The sequence below is a fragment of the Leptidea sinapis genome, chromosome 38, assembly GCF_905404315.1.
Source record: "Leptidea sinapis chromosome 38, ilLepSina1.1, whole genome shotgun sequence".
NCBI classification, from domain to species: Eukaryota; Metazoa; Arthropoda; class Insecta; order Lepidoptera; family Pieridae; genus Leptidea; species Leptidea sinapis.
This window is the reverse complement of record NC_066302.1, coordinates 6,755,003-6,779,323: the sequence shown is the minus strand read 5'-3', so window position 1 is coordinate 6,779,323 and position 24,321 is coordinate 6,755,003. Positions and strand designations below refer to the sequence as shown.

Sequence of the window (24,321 nt, the reverse complement as noted above, 5' to 3'; positions counted from 1 at the left end):
CTCCCAGTTCTTATACTAACAAATTCAAATTCAAATATTTTTATTCAAAATAGGATTTATAATCACTTATTGAACGTCAAAATCTACCACCCATTCAAAAGAGACTGCCTCAGACCTGAGAAGAATGGGCGCAAGAAACTGAGCGGGCTTTTTTTTAACACAAGTGATAGTCAATAATTTGTATAACCTCAGTATCCTAGTGGGTAAGGAGGCTTGTGTTTGAGGTCTGGCCCGCTGCCTGCTGTCCACGATTAGCACGTGTCTGTCGTACGGAGTGTCGTAGTCTACTTCTAATACTGTGGAGAACCGGTGCGGCCATACGAGATCCAATATCGCTATAAATAACCCTACTACTACGCAAATGCAACCTGAAACATACAAAAAGATATGATTTTAACGTCTTACGGCCGCTCCCAATATACTTTTACAGATAGAGATAAATTACTACCTTCTAGTCATCTTACTAGATAAGCCAATCTTATCGCCTTATATTGGGACGCGTGAATTGCAATTTCCATACAAACTTCTATCGCTGGTAAGCTACGTCGTCCCATTGACAGACAGCGTGTACGGATAAGGTGAGTTACCGATTGGATAAGAAAAGTCAACGATAGTTACGATTTTTAATTCAAGTAAGATAGACTGAATATTGGGAACGGCCGTTAGTGGCAATGAGCTGACTACTTCTAAAACTGAAAGCTGACTATGGGAAAAACAATTTGAACATCCATAAGTGAATTATTTAATTATTTGTCGTCTCTTCAGATTTTTTTATGGAAAACGAATAGTGATGTGACATTTATTATAACATATTCATGTTTTTTCAGAGCGGTTTTCAAGGAGCTTTCTTCCACGTACTACAAAGCTGTAGAATGAACTTACTTGTGCGGTGTTTCCGGGACGATACGACATGGGTACCTTCAAAAAAACACTTACACCTTCCTTAAAGGCCGGAAACGCTCCTATGATTCCTCTGGTGTTGCAAGAGAATGTGGGTGGCGGTGATCACTTAACACCAGGTGACCCATACGCTCGTTTGTCCTCCTTTTCCATAAAAAAAATTATTCAGGTTTTCTAAGGAATTATCATACGAAGGGTAAAATACCTGCTATCAGGACAAGCCAGAAGCACCATCCTAGTGAAAAGAACAGCATGGCTCCATCCAACCTGACCACTAGTGGGTCATATGGTAGAGATGCCCAGTAGCCTCCCGCAGCCGTACACAGCGTGACTCCCAGAGTAGTCATCGCGTAGGCCCCGTACCGAGGTACAACTACCAGCAACAGATTCATGACGAGCCATAACGCGAATGCGGTCCTGAAATGACATCTGAATGGTCAATCATATTTATTTATTTATTGATTCCCAAACAACATTAAGTTAACCCTGATTAAGATATTATAGGTCAATTAAATGGAAATTCTTATGATGGCGTGATATTTAACTAAAATAAATGTAGAGTTATTTAATACAATACATAATTTTATCTTAGTATCACGACTTAGATAAATACATGTAAACTTGTTAACTAATAAAAAATATACACATAAATTTAAAACACATATTATAATTATAAAAAAATATGTTAAATGACGTTGCAGAGGCCCAGTACATTGTAATTTTTCTGTGTCAAATTCATCTTATTATTTTGTTTTATACCAAAAACACACATAAATTTCGTGTTTCATCGTCTGTCTGCGCATTTTCTAAAATGTTCAAAACTAAGTGAAGTATGGTCCGACGAAATTATATTTAAGTACTACAAATTACCATTTTCTGATCTGAATCTGATGTTTCATTATTTGTTTGAAATATTGGTTTCATAAAAAGATATTTTACTCATATTGGTCCAAAACATATTCAAAGTTGAATTTAAAACCAAAATTAAGAACCGCATTTAAAATATGAAGTGTTTGTAAATCGCGGAATGACTTTACAATCTTAGCTGTTAAATCTACCTAGTACTCGAAGTTATAAATTGTTTTACAGTTGCTCTATTTATTCCCAAATAGTGTTTAAATTTCAGTAGTGTGTTAGTTTAAAATAGGTTTAAAATCTCTGCTTATAACTAAGTACACAATATAATTCTTATTGAATTCATTTAAATCCCTTTCGGGTAAAATCCTTTTCCACCTTTTTCCATCGTTCTCTATTCAACAAATAATTGTTTTATAGCCTACTAAAATAAATAATTTCATTAAATAAATTACTAATGTTATATTAAGCGGCGACTAATTCATACTAATACATACTGACATTATATGGTGTTTTCATGTAAGTGGGTCTTTTTCTTTGTCAACGCCAATTATTAATATAGTGAGAAGGGGTGATCAAGGAAACCTTTCACCAAGTAAAGCTTATAAAGGATATATCGACAAATATGTTAGCAATAATTGAAAAATGACAATACCACATTAACTGACGACCCCTATAGCCCGGTGTACTGAGATGGAGATCTCGGGTTCGAATCCCGGTAGGTGCAAACATTTATATGATGAATATGAATGTTTGTTTCCGAGTCATGGATGTTTATAAGTATTTATGTATGTTTAAGTAAGTATATTGTATTAAATATATCGTTGTCTTGTACCCATACTACAGGCTATGCCTAGTTTGGGGCAAGATAATTTGTGTATAATATTTAACTGACTAGTCATCATAAACAGAGACATTGCAAAAAAAGATATGATTCATACCAGAGTAGAGTCGTGGTGGTATACCCTGCAGCTCTATACTTAGCACCCCACTCGAACCCATCGTGCTCCACAGCGAAGTGCTCGGCCACCGACAGCAACGGATACGGAAGACCTCGCAGCAGACCCTCGTGATAGAACTCCTGGATAGCTCCTGCTTCCTCCCATCGAAACTGTTCGTTGTAGTCCACACCAGGGTCACCTCTTGATATGTTTCCCCAGGATAGTGCTGAAAATAATCAAAATATTGTGCATATTAATTAGTACTATATTTCCTCGAATATAGTGCGCTAAACTAATAAGAGTATAAGAATCAATATAACTGCTCCCATCTCCCAATGATATGGTGTATCTCTATTTACCACGTCCTGCCATACAAGCCTGGTCCATCCATTTTTTTCTGCCATCAAGTATTTTGCAAGTTTTCGTGTTTTAGTTTAAATGGCGCCAAGATTAGTGAAATGACTGGGTTGAAACTGAATATCATAATGTCTCAAATTGTAATCGCGTGTTTCACTAATAATGAGAGACACAGCATTGCAATAAGCAGGGCGTATCCCTTACCATTAGTTGAACGTGAATCATCCCATCATCATCCCATCCCAGCGAAAGCTACCACGCGTTTAAGCCAAGTCTTCAACTGACAGCCGTGCAGAGCCTGAGGCAGAATATGAAGCTGCGATTCTACTTTTGCATTGTCCAGGTGTAGCGGCTTCCTGGGCCCCACATCTTTGCACCGCAAATATGTTACCGGTCTTTCGGAAGGCCCTCCTTCCAAGGTTGTGGAAGTTTCTGGATGAGTTGGATGGCACGCAGTCCCTTAAGATCCGGGTTTTCATGTGTTAATTGAAATACATTTTTAACCTGTGAGGGTGACATTGACGTGTCCAAGTCCGACATGTATTGCGAGCCAGCAGTCGAGTCGTTCTGCTGAGAATGCTTTGTAGGCCGCGCGAGCGATGCGAGTCCCTGCCACGTGCCATGAGGAACCGTGCTTGGACACTGAAAATATTACAACGCTCAATAATAATTCAAATTTAAATATATTTATTCAAAATAGCATATGATATCACTTATTGGAAGTCAAAAACTACCTATTCCAAATCAAAGTTACAATAACAAACTGCAAAAAATTAGTTTGGGTAAGTTTCTCTCCTACGCTATTTGTTTGGTAGTCCTCCGCTTCGGAAATAAACGGTACTTGTAAAATACATTTTAGTGAATTGACGTCAATATAAGGACTATTACGCCATTTTTATGATTTAAATTAAACTAAAACAAAACGAGTGTTGTCATAATGAAAAAAAAGTTTCTTGGAAAAATGTCTTGGATATACGAAACGTAACTGGCTATGAGACAAAGAGAGAGAGAAAATGTTTGCTCACACCTCTCTCTCTTGCCCCTACAGTTATACGAAACTTAACTCTCTTTCTTTCTATCTTCACTAACTTATATCACCCTCTCATCTTCCGTTCGCCTCGCCCGATCACACTTTTCTTAACGCTCTCGTCACTCATTCATCAGCTTACTCCCCAAGTCAAGCGCGCGTAAAGTAGTTTAACTTTAAGTTAACTAACATAGCCAGTCTATTGTTATCTTCGTAGGCCACTTATCTCTTTAATCAAAGCATAAATTATGTCCACCTGTACAAGAACATCGCTTCAATATAATGAGCTCATTAACCTCGTTCTGCTTGAGACAATGAGTGTAACTTAACAAAATTAACGTTAATGTGTTAAGTTATGTACTTACCTAGGATAACAGTTCCAACGAACAGGCTGAGTGAGACTATAGTGAATGTTGAAAATCTCTGAAATGAAAACGCAATAGTAAAAAAACATGGTCAAACTAAAGCTTTGAGAGGACCTCTCGAAGGAAATTTATGCTAATATTAATGTATATTTGATCAAGTGCAAGGTTGTTCGAAGTGTCTATGTTCCAGTAGCTGGTATTCTGTGAATAACTCTTTCTCATCACGTTAATATCCCTTTTTTACTATTATCTGGGTGTTCAGCGTTGCCATAGATAAACCTCGCAGCGAAGCTTTCACATTAAGATCTAGTGTCTTAATAGTTAGTGTCATCGTGATTACTCCACGGACTAGTAAAAAATAATGACTCCGTGTCACCTTACATAACAGCATAACAGTGTAGCACCAAAACAAGCCGATTAACGTGTAAATACATAGCCCCACGCACACACTTACACTACTACAGGCCGATAGGCGGCCATTATGAGAATTGACATCGTCTGTGACAGATCAGTTTGCGTCTCAGTAAAATAATTAAAAAATGCCGTCGTGCGTTGTGATAAAGTGTAAAAACGATACTATATAAGTATTTGTGGCCATATATGATTATTTAAGGGAGAAAAAATTGGATAACTTGTATCCCCCGTAACCGCACACACACTAGCATAACGGTGCTTCACTTACTAAGATCACGGCGCGGAGTCCTTCTTTTTTTACTCGTCCGTGTACTACTCTAGCAATAAAGAATTGCTCATTAGGTACTAAATCTGGTATACGCATACACTTTTATAATAAAGTACTTCAGGCGTTATAGAAAAAAATTAATTTGCGGAATATCTGAATGATCAGACAGCCAGGTTTATTATTGGATAAAATGTATTATTTAAGAGAGCAGCAGAGTAGCAGAGACTTTCTTGCGCCGTTTCTTCTCTGTCACCGCGCCATTTGATTCCGAGGCGATAGTTGTGATTAAATTGATGTCAAAAGGAATTCTCAAGGAGTCTAATTTGAGAAAAATATTAAGTAGTTAAGTTTGTAACATAATGCTCTAACACACCTGTACATAAGTTTATGTTGCTATTTACATACAAATCACGTACTAGGTAATAATTACCTAATTTTACATAATATCACATATAACCCGTAATTATCTATGTGCGTTAAATTTTTTATGTAATATAAATTGTCATTTATGTGTACGATAGCGCAATAAATGAATATTGTATTTAACCAAATAAATTCTAGTACTTTTATACTGATAAATAAAGCAATTCGTTTGAAATTATTCCTTAACCATTCAAGAATAATTGCACAACTTTAATGTTCAAGTTTTCACTTCTGCCGGCACTCCCGGAGTGCAAACCGTATTTTTTAATTAAGGCTTAACGCGTCTAAATCAGAAGTACTTAGCAGTGGGAAGCTGCTTTGCACAGGATGCCGGCTAGATTATGGGTACCACAACGGCGCCTATTTCTGCCGTGAAGCAGTAATGTGTAAGCATTAGGTACTGTGTTTCGGTCTGAAGGGCGCCAGCTAGCTAGTGAAATTACTGGGCAAATGAGACTTAACATCTTATGCCTTAAGCGGCACTGCATTGTAATGGACAGGGCGTATCAATTACCATCAGCTGAACGTCGTTTCGTCCCTTTTTTTCATAAAAAAAGTACTATTGTGATAAGTTAAGAATATCATACAGATTATTACCGTAACTCACCTCCTTCCTGACGCCGGGGAACACCGCCAGGAATGCCAGGTAGATGGTGAGGGCTGCCACCACGAGCGCCAGGGCCGGGAGGTCGGCAGCTACTGCTGTGCGGTTGTGGTAAGCGTACAGGGTCGGCCCGCCTTCCTCGCGGAAAGCGTCGAACCACCCCTTCATCGCTCACCCAGCCTGGAAACCACAGATAACATTAACTAGAGTATAATAGCACCAGTCAATCAATTCACCAGTGCGAGGCTCCTTTCCATAGGAAGCCGGCTAGATTAACTTTATATATTACTAGCTGACACGGCGAACGTTGTTTTGCCATATAAAGTATAATTCACGCGATAGTTTTATAAGTAATAAAGTATTGCCTATATTATAGCCTGTACATAATTTTGTTCTATTGCCAATAGTTTTTGCAGCGCACGCAAAAATAGGTTTTCGATTTTACACCTTGTGTTACAAAATAGCAATTTTATTACGGATCTCTAATTTTGAAAAAAAAAAATATAGCCTATAGCCTTCCTCGATAAATGGACTACCCAACACTGAATGAATCATTCAAATCGGACCAGTAGTACCAGAGATTAGCGCGTTCAAACAAACAAACAAACACTGCAGCTTTATAATATTATAATATAGTATAGATAAAAATTTCATCTCACGTTGTTTCCCCATCTATAAACTCCTAAACTACTGATCCGATATTAATCAAATTTTGGAAACTGTTTGTTGGATTTAACTTAGGATATGATATATGATATGGGATGGGATAGATTTTATTTCAATTTGTGATCAAATTTTATTATTGTATGAAAAATTCTATGAGATAATATTATCACGCACAGTTCTGATGTGTCATTATTCATTACAAGAACATGGAAAAACAAAACAATTATTGTAAGTTCTACAATTTTCGTATGTATGTTATATTATGCATTTTTGAAATTTTGGTCTCCAGCTAGTTATGATAAGTATATGTTAAAATTTATTTTCTATACTTAATATTATAAATTGTAGGTTGTAGGGAGAAATCTCTGGCTCTACTGAACCGATTAAAAAAGATTTAAATATTCATAAAAGCTACACAATTTGTTACTGTTGTAGGCTATAAATATTAACCTGAAAAGTATACGACTTTATCATGGCGGATTTCAAAGTCACAGAAAAAACAGTCGAACGAAAACGTTTGTTACGAACGCTGCCTTGATGATGAGAGATATTATAATTATTGTGTATACATGTATACACATATATGTATGTGGCAGCATTGGAACACCAACTAATATGGTTATACTGGTTATTGTAACAATTAGTATTTTATATGTTTGAACCGCCTGTGCTTCTAGGTACGGATAGACTATAGACAAAACCGAGCTCTTACGGCCGTTCCCAATATTCAGTCTGTCTCTTACTTGAAATAAAAATCGTAACTATCTTTGACTTTTCTGTCCCAATAAACTTATCGACGGTAACTCACCCTATCCGTACACGCTGTCCGTCAATGGGACGACGTATAGCTTACCAGCGATAGAAGTTTGTATGGAAATTACAATTCACGCGTCTCAATATAAGAATAATGACTTATCGCGTATATTGGGACAGCTTCAGATTATTGACTGCTAATTACTGACAGCAGAAGGTAGTAATTTATCTGTATCTGTAGATAGTATATTAGGAACGGTCGTTAGTCAATCCGATATATTTCGGCTTTGATTAACAAATTTACGTGTAATTCAAAAAGTCGAAAAAAATGTTATACGATTAATTACAGATTTGACCAGTCAGACCATATATATAGGGCTTGAAAGAATTTTGGATTGTTAGTGTTCGTGTACATCCTACTAATTCACTCTGATAATTGGATATTTTTTTGATAATTGGATAATTTCACAAAAACGTTCAAAACCACAATCATGTCAAAATTTTGTTAATAACACAAAAATGGTCACGTGATCCATATTAACGGACTGACAAAAAATGGCAGCCCTACTGTCACTCTTTAAATGACATCATGACTTAGTAGCCCAACCCACATGTATGGAATGCACTAATATCTATTAAACTTTAAACACGAATTCCTTAAAATGTGATGTTTGTGGCTTGAAACGTTTTTCAGGAACTAGGTACGTCCAATTATCCCCTGACGGGCCAAAAGAAGTATAACTTCAATAAATATACAAAAATCATGTCAAAAAAAATCATTCGAAAATATATTAAGATATTTAAGCGTTTTAATCTACGTATCTGAGAAAATATTGCTATTAGGTACTTGTACGTCCGTGTTATGTCCTTGAGTAAAGTATAAAATGAGCGCGCGTCTTAGATTTGTCGCTAGTTAATTCGCATTCTCACGGCTAAACATGATTAGATTATAAACTATTCAGTTGAGTAATGTAAAGTTGTTAGCTTAGGACAAATATATGAACGATTTTATACTGCAAAACAGTCACCTTTTTTTATGAAAATAAGGGACGAGAAGAGCAGGACGTTCAGCTGATGGCAATTGATACGACCTCCCCATTACAATGCAGTGCCGCTCAAGATTATTGAAAAACCCAAAAATTCTGAACGGCACTACAACTGCGCTCGTCACCTTAAGACATAAGTTCTCAAGTCTCATTTGCCCAGTAATTTCACAAGCTACGGCGAACTTCAGACTTAAACACAGTAACGCTTACATATTACTGCTTCAAGGCAGAAAAACTATTTTTCCGTTGTGGTACCCATAATCTAGCTGGCATCCTGTGCAAAGGAGCCTCCCACTGGTAAAACTCTTAACCGCTCTTAAAATTGTTGCAATATACGCATCAACTTAGGGCCTTTTTAAGTTTGGATATTATGCTGTTATTTGGACAGTTTTCACTGAACACTGTCATTGCGTGTACAATACAACACGTATTCAAAGCGCAGTCTAAGCACAACTGAACTTTGCCTAAAGACTCGTAGGCAGAGTTTTGCTTCAGACAATTTTTGAGCTGATTCTGAGTCTAGTTGCTTATTGTAGGATAATGAGGTATAGGAATATATATATTATTAGTGCTAATTGCTTCCGGAATGACTGTCGCCTTAGTTATACGTGCATTACATTGTTTACGCTTGCAACGCTCTGGTTAATGAGTGACTGTTGCAGAAATAGCTCTGAGCAGAACTAGCCCCCAGTGACTTCACTGGGGGTTAGTTCGGGTAGATAGAAATCGATCTTTTTCCAAAAGTTGAAGGATTATTTGAAAGGACAGAGATTCAAAAAGATCAAGCCGTAGTACAGAAAATTTTAGGTGTGTAGGGTGAACAGTTTTATAAGAAAGGAATTTTAAGTTAACAAAAAAGATATTCCAAGTGTACTACGCTAGAAGGTGAAGACAAAAGCTAAAATTAGTATTAACAAAAGAATCCGGCAACATATCATACATTCTCATTCGTTATACAGATTCATCACTTCAGCCGGAAGACGTCCACTGCTGGACAAATGCCTCCTCCAAAGGTCTCCACGAAGGTCAGTCATGCGCTGCCCTCATCCAACGTATTCTGGTGATCTTGACCAGATCGTCCCTCCATCCATCCAGATTTGCAGTCATCTGGGCTATGTTGTCTACGTCTCCGTTCCGTTTATCATCACTGGCAACAACCACTGGTTAAAAACCTTCGTCTTCAGAAACTATGTTATTTAAAATAACACAAAATAGATTCCTTAGGAGATATATTTGTGCACGTAATGTTATGTTTTTAGCTTTGCCAGTAACAACTAGGCGTAAGGCCACTCACGCGCACTTTGTCAATTATTTAAAAACACTGCAGTAAATGTCGATACAATATTTAATTACTTTGTTCTTTATGCTTTGTTCTTGACACAGATACGGCGTTCTAGTTCAATTTACGACGCTTTTTGCAGCCACCAGCTTGTTTTAATTACAGTAATTTAGTTTTGAAAGATCATGGTGGATATGATTTCATGAGTCAGCTGAAATTGAGATCTCATCCACTCAGCTAGTGTTGTAGTTGTAGAAGCATGCCCCCTAGCAGGGTTGGCACTGTAGATACCTACTAGTAGATGCCGAATAATATACTCGTACTAGTTAGAAATTTAGTTATTGCACACAATGCGAAGATGTTGATGTTGTGATTTGTTCCCGGCATGTCAATTCTGTGGTTTCAAAAATGCCTCTATCATAACCATAAAGCACTTGCACGGCAATGTGAATAGCCGTATATGAAAATCTCTTTAATGAATCCGTATTACATATACTATAAAATCATTTAAAGTTTGCTACGTGAGCTCCATTTAATAATGATCTTAACACGCTTGGAATGTGGTTGCAAAATAATGCTAAACTTGTCCTTTTGTTTTGTTTGCATGGCATTTACGATTGTTTCATTTGTAAAATTTGATATTTGTAGATAGTAAAAAGCAGCTGAGTAGTTTTTTGAAACCACGATGCAAGGGAAACTTTTTTTCACAAAATACCATATTTATATTAGCACAATAATTGAAAAAAAAAATACAAGTTTATATTATACTAGTTGACCCGACAGACGTTGTTTTGCATATAATAAATAAAATAATGTTTTTTATGAAATTGTCAGTTATTATTATTATTTATCATAACATCAAGAATTATTTCGTAAAATATGCTCCCTGTTGTTGTAATGAAATTGTTTTACAGCAGAACTGTCAAACCGTGCGTCAATAAATTCTCTCATAGAATTTATGTATGTGTCCATACATCAAAATTTGTTGTTTTAATTTAATTTAGCAGCATTTTCCTATTTATTCATTAAACCTTCTCTGGACTTCCACAAATAAATCTAGACCTAAATTATCCAAATCGGTCCAGCCATTCTCGAGTTTTAGCGAGACTAACGAACAGCAATTCATTTTTATATACACTGGCCTTCAAAAGTAAGTATCACACTTTTAAAATTGGGATAACGTTTTAAGTTCACAAGATATACTTTCGAAATAAAAAGGACTCCAAAGAAAATTTAATTTTGTACATAAAAACTTTATAGTCGGTAACATTCTTTTAAGAATTGGCTGAAAAAAACAAAACCATTCCTTTTTCAAAGTGGACGTTTCCGAATTACAATTTTACCATTCACATTTTTCTTTGTTTTAAATTTTTTTCAAGATCGATGGGTCTTGTTTTAAAAATTTATGCTAAAAGCACATAACATTTATTTATCATGCCTCTTTCAGTTGAAGAATGTGCTAGGATCATGGCTTTTCTGCAACTAGGCACCAGTATGCGTCGTACTGCAAGAATGGTGGGTGTGACGGTACGAACGGTCCAGAAGGTAAAGCGAAGGTACGAAGAGATTGGAGACACAAAAAAATTAATTTGAAAAGTGTGATACTTACTTTTGCAGGCCAGTGTATATAGATTTATAGCATGCTGTCATCAGAAGCAAAACAAAAAGTTCTGGAGATAACATTAAAAATCAGAAAACTGAAATGGAGATGGGCAAGGCACAATATGATAAAACAACAAGAAAAATGGAACGAATTCAGCAAAATTGTTACCAGATAGTAACAATTAAATGAAGGTAAACGGAAAAGAGGCAGACCACAAAAAAGATGACAACAGAGAAAAGTGGTAATGTGGAATAGAGATACAAACGAAAGACTGGAATGGAAGTGGTAAAAGGGGCCTCTGCCGACTGGCAAACAGATATAAAAAGAAAAAAAATATATATAAAATTATAGGTAATAATCACAGAGTACTTTTAGTTAGACTTGAAAATACTAATGTTACAGAGTAGGTATGGATACTTACGTATTCACCTCTATGTCATATTGTTTATGAATTTTGATAAATGTACATTTATTTTTAACGTATTTACAACTTTAGTCACTTCACAAAGATTGTAATTGAAATGATTTGTAAAACGATAAAGCTGTTAATGTTGATTTAAAAGAGTGACAATGAGATTCTTGCCAGTTTTTCTTACTAAAAACTCAACCTTTCCCGTTGTGATGGTAAATGGTAAAATGGCTAAAACACAAATAAAATTTGAAAAATAAAATTTTATGATCGATGCGGGACTCGAACCTACCAACTCTCTCGTTCCGTGCCAGTGCTCTAACCAACTGAGCTAACCGTTCGAGTGACGTATCGTCATAAAATCTTGTATGCTTTGTTCAACTCTCAGGTTGTGGCTTCGTCTACAAGATCTACTTTACAGGTGATAACCTGCTCAACCCCAATTTTTGTATATTAGGAAATTGAATTGAGATGTCGCTCTTATAAATCTAAACAATTTATTATGATTTTAAAGTGATAACCCTCACTTCTAGGATTATTAATACACAAATAAAATTTGAAAACCGGCACGGAACGCCAGAGGTCGTGGGCTTGAGTCCCGCATCGTTCATAAAATTTTCTTTTTCAAATTTTATTTGTGTATTAATATTCCTAGAAGTGAGGGTTATCACTTTAAAAACATAAGAATTGTTTAAAATGGCTAAAAAGATCATTGCCCTTGGCGTAAGGAACGCTAAAGATGTACAGCCACATCTGAACATCCTTGGTCTGGGTGGAAGTAATTGTTGTGGAACTGGCATCACGCTTTGTTGAGTTGATGGACTTGTGCGATAGATAGATAGATAATTATATTTCGTAATTGAAGATATTGTTGTTAACTTTAGATTGAGATCAATCAAGAACTATTAGATATAGTCTTTGTTTGAGGCTCAATCACGCCTAAACCATTGATCGTATCGACATGAAACTACCACCATTCGATGCGAAATTTATTCAAGATGGTTTATTTTTTTTAATGTATTTATAATACGAATAATAATATTTAATTTATTTCCTTTTAAAATTCGCTCAGCGAAGCTGCGACTGCTAGTTTTATATATAGCAAACTATGCTCAAAGAAGAGTACATTTGCAGGAATGCTTATTTTTAATGTAAACTATGTAAACAAAACTATAATATTTTTGTCGTGCGTCGAGTTTGATCAATAATAGCCTAAATGTTGCTCCAGGCTTCGCTGAAGGCATTCGTGAAAGTTTCACGGAAGTCTGTCCAGTAGTTCCAGAGATAAACGTGTACAAGCAAACAGAGAGAGAGACAAGAGAGAGAGAGAGTGTGTACCTACAGCCTCATTAACTAATATGTTTTAACAAATCGATGATCCTGCGCACCAAACCCGCAGTTGCTATTAACCCATATCAAATCAATCAACGAATGAATTTCAGATATATAAATATCAAACCATAAAAGCGCTCTTCAATTGTACTTGTTGTGTAGTGACCTAGAAGCTCGTCTTAAAAAAAAGTATAATCTCCAAGTTAGCCTCGCATAAGGTCTTGTCCATATACAGAGAGCAACTGCCAACAAAACCCAGCAACAAGTCTCCCTTATCTTTCACTCGCCTTCGATGAACCACGCACACACACACTTTCTGTTTATTTCTAGCGTCCATTCACAGTCGTTCGTTATATATGGACTAGACTTAAGTATACATTTATCTCATCTTATTCCCTTTACATATGATTGATTCCTAGGTCTTACTTGATGGTAGGTTTCCAATTCCTTAGGTAACTAAAGCATTAATGATACAGCAACCGAGTTTATCAAAAATAATACACAAACTCGAAATAAAACCTGAAATTCCATTCTACAAGGCTCGTCAATCAACATAAAGTCAAAGTTAAAATAAAAACATTGTGTTCTTAAACCACAATAAGGAAGTAAAAACTTAATAAAGACGAGGCTTACCAGTGGGAGGCACCTTTTCACGTGGATGGTTACCACAACGGTGCCTATTTCTGCCGTGAAGCAGTAATGTGTAAACATTACTGTGTTTCGGTCCGAACGGCACCGTAACTAGTGAAATTACTGGGCAAATGAGACTTAACATCTTGTGTCAAGGTAACGAGCGCAATTGTAGTGCCGCTCAGAATTTTTAGTGTTTTTCAAGAATCCTGAGCGGCACTAATTGTAATGATCGCCTCGTCCATTATATTCATTAAAAAGTCAGCATACTTAACCGAATTAAATAAATAATTAACTGTGGCTCAAACTTGTAGAAATGTGTACATAAGTAAATCCTCATTAAAATATTCTACAGTCATTATCTGGGGTACAGAAATGGATAAATGGTACTTTTATACTGATGACTAATGATTGCGATGCGAATTTAACGAGGTATGGTATGGTATGGTATGGTATAGGGGCTCCTGTTTCCGCAATTAGACCACTAGCATGGGTCCATTTTGCGTGCAGTAATGGCCAGTTATTTCAACCAGCCCACCATTGTACGGATGTCATGTCTGTTGAGGCTGATAAGTATACGTGTCAGTTTGGGCGACACAGCAGGTATCGCCTCCTTCAACTGTCTACAGCTTGAGACATTCATCTATCGGGTGTTGTGTAGGTCGTTGGTGAGAGAGCATATCCATGAACGCATTTGACTGAAGGGCAGTGGCAGAAGTGGCAATGGACCAGTCACTAGATTTGCCGATGCCCGCCTTGCAAGCTCATCCGCTGCATCATTTCCCAACGAACCGCTATTTCCCTTGATCCATTGCAGAGTTACCCGGTTATAAGAGGCAACTTGTTCCAGGGTTTGGTGACACCCGTGTATTAGTGCTGAGTTGTAGGTGGTACCCTTCAGCGCTGTTAGTACCGCCGAATTTAAGGAGGACGAAAGAATTAAAAGCCGTGTATTTATAACTATTATACTTGATGTTTGTGTTACATTTATATTAGATACCTACTTCTTTCATTACCCTCATATACAGTTTATCAAAGATAATACTTAAAACAAGCTCGAATGATATTGTTACTTTACTTGTGTTACCTTGTTGTGCCGTCGAGTCGTACTGCGCAAACACTATTTGAAGGTCGAAGGGCGCCAATGAGACTTAACATCTTAAATCTCAAAGTCAGGAGCGCAATTACAGTGTCACTCAGAATTTTGTACTTATTAAGAATCCTGGAGGTCTACTCGCAAAAACGACAACGATATATTCGAAACGATACGATAATACTCCGAATATATCGCACACTCTAACAAATGTTCGTATTCCATATCGTTTATCTTAACAACAACGTAACCATAGACTAATTTGATTTTTTTACGATGTTAGAGTGAATGAATTATGCGCAAACCTTGAAAAACTAAATATTATCTGTGCTATGTCGCTGTTAAGTGTCTTAAGTCAAAACATAGTTTAGGCGCTAAGAACCATACCAGACTCTGCACCACCAATTTGGTATCATTTACACAAAATATAAATATTAAAAAAGTATGTAATGAAGATAATATGACCATTTAAAATTGAATAAATAATACAAAACTTGCGGATAATAAAATGTAAAAAAAGTAACTCATCCCTTCCTGTCAACTTCCTATTTCTCAGGCGGCCATTTGCATTATTTGGTAGTAAAAAAATCCTGTTGAATAGTAAATCACATATGATTATTTTAATAATATTTAGTAAGTATGTATATTGTATGGCAAATATATCTATACAACTTGAAACGATAATAGCAACGACAGCCTAGAAGGTGTCATTGATATTATCTTAAAAGTGACGTTTGATTATTTGTCAAATTCGAATATTCGTCTCTGACATTTTCAACTGAGAGTAGGGTTAGGACCGATCATATCGAAAAATGTTTCGTTCGTTTAATCATCGTTTCGACATCGATGTAACTAAGAGTAGGATTCGACACGACTAATGCCACGATGTATCGAATATCAATTTTAGGAGGCCCCCTGAGCTTGTAACGGGCTTATCAAGAACCAACAGCTCAACGACGTCTATCGTCAGTTTTTCTTATTCTTCTAAATATTCACAACCTCTATTTACTCAGATTGTCTATGTTTCATAGAATGAGTTGTGGCGACGTACATAATTGTTACGTTCACATGGTCCACAATCGTGTTTTCAATACCGTGCGCATTCAAAACTCATTTAAAAGTGTAAATTACGAGATATAATGTATTGTCGACCTTTGTTGGAGTGAGTACAAGATCTTGACACATATTTCTCGTCAGATATAAACGGAAGTTATTTTATATTTGACATTGTTTTTTCTCGCTTCAATTAACTTAACTTTTTTAAATCAAACGTTATTTTCGAGCAGTTCTCGTTCTGGTTCAAGTAATTTACGGCCGTTCCCAATATACTACCTTAAGATAGAGATGAATTACTACCTTCTACTGTCAGTAATTAGGTGTCCATAATCCCAAGCTGTCCCAATATACCCAGTAAGTCATTCTTATCGCCTTATATTGGGACGCGTGAATTGCAATTTCTATACAATCTTCTATCGCTGGTAAGCTATGCGTCGTCTCATTGACAGACAGCGTGTACGGATAAGGTGAGTTACTGTCGATAAGTTTATTAGGACAGAAAAGTCAACGATGGTTACGATTTTTATCTCAAGTAAGAGATAGACTGAATATTGGGAACGGCCGTTAGACACATTTTTTTACACAATTATTACTTTAGGACAATAAGGGTGAAGTGTTTAAAAACAAATGCACATACCTACATACGTACAAACATACATCACTCGTGTCTCCAAGTAGACAGAGAATATGTACTTCATAATCGTTCGTCTCAGATCTGAGGCATTTTTCGAATGGGTGGTAGTTTTTGACTTTCAATAAGTGATTTTTTATCCTGTTTTGAATAAAAATATTAGAACTTCAATTTAAATACCAACGGTTTTCGCATAACTACAAAATCTACACAATAATAATATAGATATACCTATGAGTTAAGCAAAATATATAAAAAATAGTTGAGAATATCCATCCACTTTTGATGTCACTTGAAAAATAATTTCTCATCAAATAAAATATTTTATTTTAAAGTTAATCCATGTACTGTCTTAAAATCACTACACCTACTTATATTTATATTTTCAAACTTACGAAACCTAAAGTCGTATAAAAATTTAAAGGCATCAAGGCATAGATATACAATACAAAAATAGACCTGTATACATCTTACATTTTATAACGCGTTGTTACAAAACTCAAACATATATTTAAGATTTCCTAATGCGCTACCTGGCCTTTCCTGGCTAGTTATTAGACATATTATTACTACAACATATCTACATTCTTCTCCTTAATATACACAAAAAAAGTATACAAATGATTTAAGTTTTCTTTAGCAATTTAATTAACAAAAATTTCGCCAATATTTGTTTTTAAAATAATTCGACACGTGTTTCGTCTCTACACGAGCCATCCTCAGGACGTGTTGTCTCGCCAAAATCTGGCACGACCGTGCGAATATTTTAAAAACAAATATTGGCGGAATTAACACTAAAGAAAACTTAAATCATTTGTAAGTTATGGATTTCCGCAAAGTAACGCCTAATTCAATAAATTTACAAAAAAAGTGCCAATGGACACATTTTTAGTTAAACTCCACTTAATTTGTAAAATTTGTTGACAACAATTTGCTTATTTACTTGGTTATAAATAAGTATATATACCTAAGTAATAATGAATTTGTTAAAATATAAGAATTGTCACTGTTTGTTTCGCAGGAACCCAGCAAGTAGTAGTGATTATTAATCTTCTATACATATAAATAAAATTGAAGTGTCTGTTTGTAATATTGAAATAAGCCTTTTTAACTACATGTACTCGTATATGAATATACATACGGTACATACAACAAAATAACATTTTCTACAATTTTTGTCTGTCTGTTTGTTCCGGCTAATCTCTGAAATGGCTGGACCGATTTTGACGGGACTTTTATTGGCAGGTAGCTGATGTCATAAGGAGTAACTTAAGCTACGTTTATTTTAGAAAAAATAAAGTAATGTTGCAATGTCCATGAAACGGTCTAACTCTAAAAATAATTTATGTGGCAAAACAACGTTTGCCAGGTCAGCTAGTTATACATAATGTTATATCTATAGTTGTAGAGACACAGCGTGATTAGATTATACAATAAAAACAGCGGAGATGAAACATAACATTACCATAATATAAAGTTTTATATTAATCCTAGTCATTGGCATATTTATTTTAGTTAATTGACTTTATATATATCTATCGATGATATCATATTCTCTTCATATTTCTGTTGAATTACAAATGTACGGATTTTCACGTTAATAATTGAAAAATAATTTAACGTGAAATATTAAATCTAGCCGTATAACAGATCACTATAACTGCTCTCAATGAAAGAAGGATGCAGTCAAAATTTGTTTTTTAAAGTTTGTTGTTTTGAAAATAAGGGTTCTTTTTTGATTTTTCAGAATAAGGTGAAAAAATAAATATTTCAATTCTAATAAATTAAAGTGTATTTGGGACATGAACAGGTAAATTTTCACCAAATTTCGTGGAAAAAAAATGTAGTTTGGAAAAGATAAAAATAAAAAACTTGGTTTATTCAATTTTTCACATTAATTTTGAGGTTATTTGAAAAAATTGTAAATACGAAAGTTGTAGATCTTTTTATTGCAGATTTGCAGTATTGCCGGAAATCGAGATAAACCGTTTTTTACCTTAAAACACCCCCCCTTTTCCACTTCCCGACCTCAGATCGCGCGTAATTTATTTTTCCTTTCATTTTTGTTATATTCTCTTCCGTTTTCAATGGGTTTCATGCTACTATTATTTTTTTTCACTTTTAATCATTTTCATTAATCATCGCACCTAATACCCCACATACATTCAATTATTTTCGCGCCATAAAACGCGGTCACAATTCCAAAAATCACCCGAGCACAATAATTTGCGAGGTGATATCAAAGAAGCGGTTTTGTTGTGTGTAATTGTAATAAATATTGTAAGTATAATTTCTAGAAACTGATGATGAGGAATATCAGAAATGACGACTGGAACATTTTAATGATATTACTCGTAGCCAATCAAATTTAAAGTGTTCTAATGAAACTAGAAGGTATCTACCGCCGATCTATATGTTGACTTTAATATACTTACTTTTAAAATTATGTTTAAAGACGGTATTTTTTTATATATTTTTTTTTTATATTAAGGCAACAGCTATTGTTCAAAAGCGTTTCCCGGGTGGCAACAATATATAATACCTACTTACAATATGAACTGCGAAGTGTAAATTGTAGTTTTGGCATTAGTTGGCACTCTAATATCATATTTATTATATATTTAATAAGTAATACCACCACTCGATTCGTTTATAGCTAGTAATTTAATAAATTAATTAAACAAAGATATTATCTAATTAAAAAATATATTTATTCCTTATAATTTTATTCCATGTTCAAGTAAGTATGTAATTTGAGCGCCAGATTGCATTTGACGCGGTTCAAAACAGTCGATAATTTCGTAAACAATAATCAAGGCAATGTGATTACTTTTTCGTTGTGTTGCCAGTTTTTAATTGGCATGTTAATGAGTGAGACGTTGCCCTAACCCGGAAGTGAGGTCATTGCGCCTCTTAAGGTCAGCATTGGATAGGCGACCTTCAGTTGCCGTAGACGTAGGAGATAGCAAGGGCGAACATCAAGTCATGGTCAAATACGATTGAAAATCAGGAAGATCTGTTTCTAAATGCCTCCAAGTAAACGTGTGGTCATTATATTTAATTAAATATTATGTTCGAATAATTGTATTATTAGTTTTCAAAGGTAATTTTTGTAGCAAAGTTGTGTCGTGTTAAATTATTCAACAAGATATATCTTTTAGTATTAATGTTGTTTGATTTTGGTATATATAAAACTGGTTTAAATTGAAATTGCCATTTGACTTAATACTTTGGATTATATATTTTTTTCACATTTATCGTTTAGTGTGTCTATAATAATTTTTATTTCTATATTTTTATTTTTGAACTTTCAATTAATTTTCATTCGATTTTAACTTTCAAGCATCAATGCTTGAAAGTTTACTCCAATTTTCAAAAATTGGAGTAATTTAAGAATAGGTACAACTCTCGACGTGGAATTTATTTATTATATACAGTATTAAGTACGTTACGTACGTAGGTAAATGCTGTGTTTGGAGAGCTCGTGAGATCGTTTCCGTAGATAAAACTACGGCTTGTGACGAATTGAATGCGATGGTAGAAACCGATTCGCATCCAATCACGGAATTACCAGCACGTTTTGATGTTGGCATACGTACAACTTTGACCCATTTGAATTTAATCAGCAAAATAAGAAGCTTAAAAAATGAGTGTAAATCATATTAAACCACCTCAAAAATTTTGGAATTTTAAACTAGTAGGGTTCTAAATTAGAAACTAGATGATATTATACAAAAATTTGAAGATCGTTATGGCCTACTTCAATTCAAACACCCAGCAATGCCCTAAAACGACGTTACCCCATAGAAACGTGATGGTAACTATTTGGTGGCCACTTCATATTATAATTTTTTAAAGCTTTCTCAGATCCGGTAGAGAAATAACAACAGATATGTTTTGTAGTGAACTTCGAATGATGATAGCCTCACACCGTTTGAAAGACTATTTTAATTCAACAGGACCTAAAAATAAACTGATTAAAACGAGTTATGAACGCACCACCACGATTTGACAGGAGCACAGAGTACGTTTTTTTTAAATTCGTTCTTGTGAATGGTTAAAGCCAGGGGCCTTACAGCCTTCTCTTTAGTATTTTCATTTTCGATATTTATATATATATATATATTTTTAATTTAGTTTAATTTAAACTTATAATTAGACAGATTTTCAACGCGTTGAGGCTATAACGGCTAAAATACGAATTTAATCGCGTAAACTAAGTTCAAAGTGTTCGCCGAACGCCTCATAAGTGAAACGTTGTCGTACCTGGTGCTTTACTCTCGCCATGTAAAAAAAAGTTTTCTCGAAAGTGAAATTTTTTTTCACTTGTATCGCACCTACAGGTTAATACGAGTGCACTTATATCAATTCAAATAATTCTGGTAACATAGTAAATAATAACATTAAAAATAATCTTTTCTGGATGTCCGCGTCCGTATGTGTTAGTTTAGTTTAGGGCTATTTAAATTAAAATACAAGGAATATCTTATTAATGTCCAAAAATCAATTTAAAATATTAAAAAAAAAATTGTTTGTTTTGTGTGGCAATGGAAAGTTTAAATCAAGTTTAATTGTTTTTATTTGTTGTTAGTTTTAATTAGATCCGAGTTTCACTATTTTTTGTGTTTTGTGCTCATAGAGAATTCATAGTTTGTATACCTTCGTGTGACAGGACTGTGCGTTAGTAGCGCTCTCTGGGTTTCCACGGAAGACCAGCGTTATGGATTCTTTCGAAACCACAACTATGCTGAGTTGGAGGGCCCATTGGCGTCATTAGATCATAATTAGATTAGTATAACTTTTAGAACTATGATCAAAATGTATAATGACGTCAATAAACATTCTTTCTTTCTTTCTATCTTTCTTTCTTTCTATCTTTCTTTCATACTGTGGCCTATCTCAATTGATATGAGCGTATATTGTCGTTTAATTTTTATTTATAATATAATTTATCAAACTTCACAAATTAACCGATAGTTATTTTTCCTCTAATTAGAATATTGTGGAAAATTATAATGGATTTTTATAACTTATGGATTTTCCAAACTATAATGTAACTGTGCCAGGCACTGACCTCTGCTATGTACCACAGGACTGGCGGCTGTCAAAGTGCTTCTGTGCCTGTTTGATATTCGCCATTTTGGCGCTGTTGGCCATGTAGCGAGAGTCTGCGGTACTAAAACTACTGAAGATAACATCAGCAAACAGCGATAGATGGTGATAAACTATTTACAAAAAAAAATGTGTACTTTATTACGTTGATTCTTGAAGTATAAATAACACGCAAAACGAACGAAATTAATTCAAAATGCAAAAAATACTTCAGAGCATTGTAAGTTCCTTTGCAGCCATTTGCATTAAACGTCAAAATTAGTTCTCTGTACACTTGCGAGTGGCGCTTCAAATAGGTATAAAAGATTTGCTGTCAAACATATGGAACAGCCTGTCCAGTGGTATTTATACAGGTCAGTGGTGCCAGGTCATTCAGACCTTATAAATCTGTCATTTCTGCCAATAATATAGATCATACCTAGATATATACCTACATAGGTATATCAGCGTCTAAATAAAACAAAGATTAAAGTTTATGTTGAAATAATTTTGATACTTTACCTCAAGAAGTACATATTGCTCGTACTCCTCGCAAGGACACCTTCTAACGATGGTGACAAATGATCATGATGGTGATTCCTTCTGAGGTGAGGCGACCTTCATCTTGAGGTTTACGACTCCATAACTGGACGTCACGTGTGCAGAATATTTATAGACATGTTAAATAATGTATTCTATTTGTTTATATTGGAACAATGAGTTAAATGTCCGGGCAATTATTATAACTACCTACTAGGAGTCGCTTTCATTTAAATTTGTAATATTTTTAAGATGTAGCGTTAAAAGTATTCAACAAAGGACGTAAGCGAAATTGTTTGGCTGTAAAGTCGGTTTACGGACGATAATTTTACGTGATAGTGTCATAAGAAAACATCATTTTTTTAAATGAAAACAAGGGACGAGACGAGCAGGACGTTCAGCTGATCATAATTGATACGCCCTGCCCATTACAATGCAGTGCTGCTCAGGATTCTTGAAATACCCCAAAAATTCTGAGCGGCACTACAACTGCGCTTGTCACCTTGCGACATAAGATGTTAAGTCTCATTTGCCCAGCAATTTCACTAGCTACGGCGCCCTTCAGACCGAAACAGTAATGTTTACACATTACTGCTTCACGGCAGAAATAGCCGCCGTTGTGGTGGCTATAATAATACAAGTAATTTAAAGCAACAACAAAGAATAACTATGTCTATAATCTTAGTTAATTTATAATATACTTGCCGTTTTCAATTACCTATCTATCCTTAGTTTAACTTACTAGAGGTAGACAAATCTATCCTTTAACGCTTACTTACATTTCAATAACCTATCGACATAAAGCATTGGACTATAACTATAGATAGACAAGATCTTGTCATTAAACGGTAAAAGCAAAATATCTGTAACTAGAGATACGTTATTGAAAACGGCCGTAGATAGTCTCTTGCTGATAAAAGACAACCGAAAAAAACAGGCCAGGTTTAATACTTTAGTGTACGTGCAAGCTCAGAATTAGGGAGAGTTAACCACTCTAAACACAATTATTTTTTTGACGTTTTCACAGCTGTCGTAGTCATCTAGACCTTTTAATGATCTAACGACCGTTTTGAATAATGTATCTCTAGTTACGGATACATTGCTATCGACGTTTAATGACAAGATCTTATCTTTCTATAGGACATAATCCAATATACGGCCATAAATCTTATGGCCGTTCCCAATATTCAGTCTTTCTCTTACTTGAGATAAAAATCGTAACTATCGTTGACTTTTCTGTCCCAATAAACTTATCGACGGAGATCACCTTATCCGTACACGATGTCTGTCAATGCTATGCGTATAGCTTACCCGCGATAGAAGTTGGTATGGAAATTTAAATTTACGCGTCCCAATAAAAGGCCAAAAGAATGACTTTACGGGTATATTGGGACAGCTTCAGATTATTGAAAACTAATTACTGACAGTAGAAGGTAGTCATTTATCTCTATCTGTATATAGTATATTGGGAACGGCCGTTATAGTCCAATGTATCCAATATACCTGTCAATAGGTTATTGAAATGTAAGTAAGCGTAAATGGATAGATTTGTCTACCTCTAGTAAGTTAAACTAAGGATAGACAGGTTATTGAAAACGGCCATAAGCCTATAGCTATCAACGAAAAATAATGCATCGAAAAAGCCGGTATAGATAACATAAAGTTATATAATAAATGATTCTGTTTATAGCGTAGTAGGCTACAAGTTGCTGGTATGTGGTTTTGGTCGTAAGTTAACCGTGGTTACATAACTGGCCCATGTTCCGGTCCGACCAGAACTTGACCTTGTTCAGATGCACCATTTGTTTCGATCATGTTAACACTATCATTATACAAAATAAGAATACCAAATCATGAACCTGCTTCGTGCGGTCATCAACTTGAAACAGCCCGTCAAGGCCCTACTCTGGGTACTTACTTTCGTTTTAAAATGTTGTGAAACTTTTGTTAGCTAAAAGTTTTGATCTTCTTTTATTTAAATTTGACCGCTTATGTACACAATTTGATCCTTAATAACACGCTTTATCAGATTGAAATG

At 35.0% G+C, this 24,321-nt stretch overlaps 1 protein-coding gene across 4 annotated transcripts in view; it reads right to left on the bottom strand.

Moving 5' to 3' along the window:
• Positions 1 to 24,321, bottom strand: part of LOC126975837 (dual oxidase maturation factor 2) — a 97,187-nt gene that overhangs the window by 6,000 nt on the left and 66,866 nt on the right. For all 4 annotated transcript variants that reach the window (XM_050823875.1, XM_050823876.1, XM_050823877.1 and 1 more), the window contains 6 exons: positions 6,158 to 6,334; positions 4,446 to 4,503; positions 3,558 to 3,695; positions 2,697 to 2,922; positions 1,106 to 1,317; positions 188 to 368 (listed from right to left, as the gene is read on the bottom strand). In XM_050823875.1, coding sequence (XP_050679832.1) covers positions 188 to 368; positions 1,106 to 1,317; positions 2,697 to 2,922; positions 3,558 to 3,695; positions 4,446 to 4,503; positions 6,158 to 6,322 — 980 coding nt within the window. In that variant the 5' untranslated portion in view covers positions 6,323 to 6,334. The remainder of the gene's footprint in view (positions 1 to 187; positions 369 to 1,105; positions 1,318 to 2,696; positions 2,923 to 3,557; positions 3,696 to 4,445; positions 4,504 to 6,157; positions 6,335 to 24,321) is intronic.